This window comes from Capricornis sumatraensis, chromosome 7, assembly GCF_032405125.1.
Source record: "Capricornis sumatraensis isolate serow.1 chromosome 7, serow.2, whole genome shotgun sequence".
NCBI lineage: Eukaryota > Metazoa > Chordata > Mammalia > Artiodactyla > Bovidae > Capricornis > Capricornis sumatraensis.
This window is the reverse complement of record NC_091075.1, coordinates 94,537,128-94,538,483: the sequence shown is the minus strand read 5'-3', so window position 1 is coordinate 94,538,483 and position 1,356 is coordinate 94,537,128. Positions and strand designations below refer to the sequence as shown.

Genomic DNA, 1,356 nt, shown 5'->3' with positions numbered 1-1,356 from the left:
TTCAAGCCAATATTTGGCATAATCACTTAAGGAACTTTGGAGACATGGCATCCAGAGTGTAGCTATCTCTAGGATTTAGCCAGTGTGAAATCTTTCCATAGTGAAATCTCAGCAGCTTCATTTCTCCAGTTTTAAAAAGTCCATTCCATATATTTTAGTCCTCTCTCAGGCACTTCAGACTCCAAAAGCTATAGTTTCCATAGTAGTAAATTAAACCATAAAGTTGACAAGAAAAAGATAAATCAAGGGAAGAGAAATTCAGAAAGTTTTAAGTTGGCTGTAGTGCCCTTGTTCTCCGCTTTTCGGTTTTGCTGATTGACGACGTCGCCCTGCTCTCTTCAGCCTGCGGCCCGCCATCTCCTTGAGACCTAACACCATGCCTTCAATTAAGTTGCAGAGTTCTGATGGAGAGATATTTGAAGTTGACGTTGAAATTGCAAAACAGTCTGTGACCATCAAGACTATGTTGGAAGATTTGGGAATGGATGATGAAGGAGATGATGATCCAGTCCCCTTGCCAAATGTTAATGCAGCAATATTAAAAAAGGTCATTCAGTGGTGCACCCACCACAAGGATGATCCTCCTCCTCCTGAGGATGATGAGAACAAAGAAAAACGAACAGATGATATACCTGTTTGGGATCAAGAATTCCTGAAAGTTGACCAAGGGACACTCTTTGAGCTTATATTGGCAGCAAACTACTTAGACATCAAAGGTTTGCTTGACGTTACCTGCAAGACTGTTGCTAATATGATCAAGGGCAAAACTCCTGAGGAGATTCGAAAGACATTCAATATCAAAAATGATTTTACTGAAGAAGAGGAAGCCCAGGTACGCAAAGAGAACCAGTGGTGTGAGGAGAAGTGAAATTTCATGTCTAACGCTGTAACACTGTAAGGATTATTCCAAATACTAGTTGCACTGCTTTGTTTATAATTGTTAATATTAGAAAAACAGTGAACAAATGCAGCAGCAAGTCAATTGTATTAGCAGAATGTTGTCCTCATTGCATGTGTAGTTTCAGTACAGTTCCCAAACTTAAGGCCCAGTTTCTTCTAGTATGATTGAAAGTTTCTTTTCTTTGCTCTGAATAAAACTGAACTGTGGGTTCCCTATAAAAAAAAAAAAAAAAAGAAAAGAAAGTTTTAAGTTTATTTCTGCCCCCAAATTAATGTACAACCACTTGGTTTTTGTTAATATCAAACTTTCTATATACCTATGAGTATTAAACATTATGAAAGTGTAAGATGTCATAAAGAAATACCTTACTAAAATGTTAATTTTCTTTTTTAAAGGAAATTTAAATACTCAGTCTTTAATTAACCAATGCTTAGATAAATCCATTCTGGCATATG

General features: G+C 36.9%; 1 protein-coding gene across 1 annotated transcript; it reads left to right on the top strand.

Annotated features, from left to right (window-relative positions):
- Positions 1–297: 297 nt before the first annotated feature.
- LOC138082095 (S-phase kinase-associated protein 1) lies at positions 298–1,112 on the top strand. The gene has a single exon (XM_068975339.1). The coding sequence runs from the start codon at positions 377–379 to the stop codon at positions 866–868; it is 492 nt and encodes a 163-aa protein (XP_068831440.1). The 5' UTR covers positions 298–376; the 3' UTR covers positions 869–1,112.
- Positions 1,113–1,356: the final 244 nt, after the last annotated feature.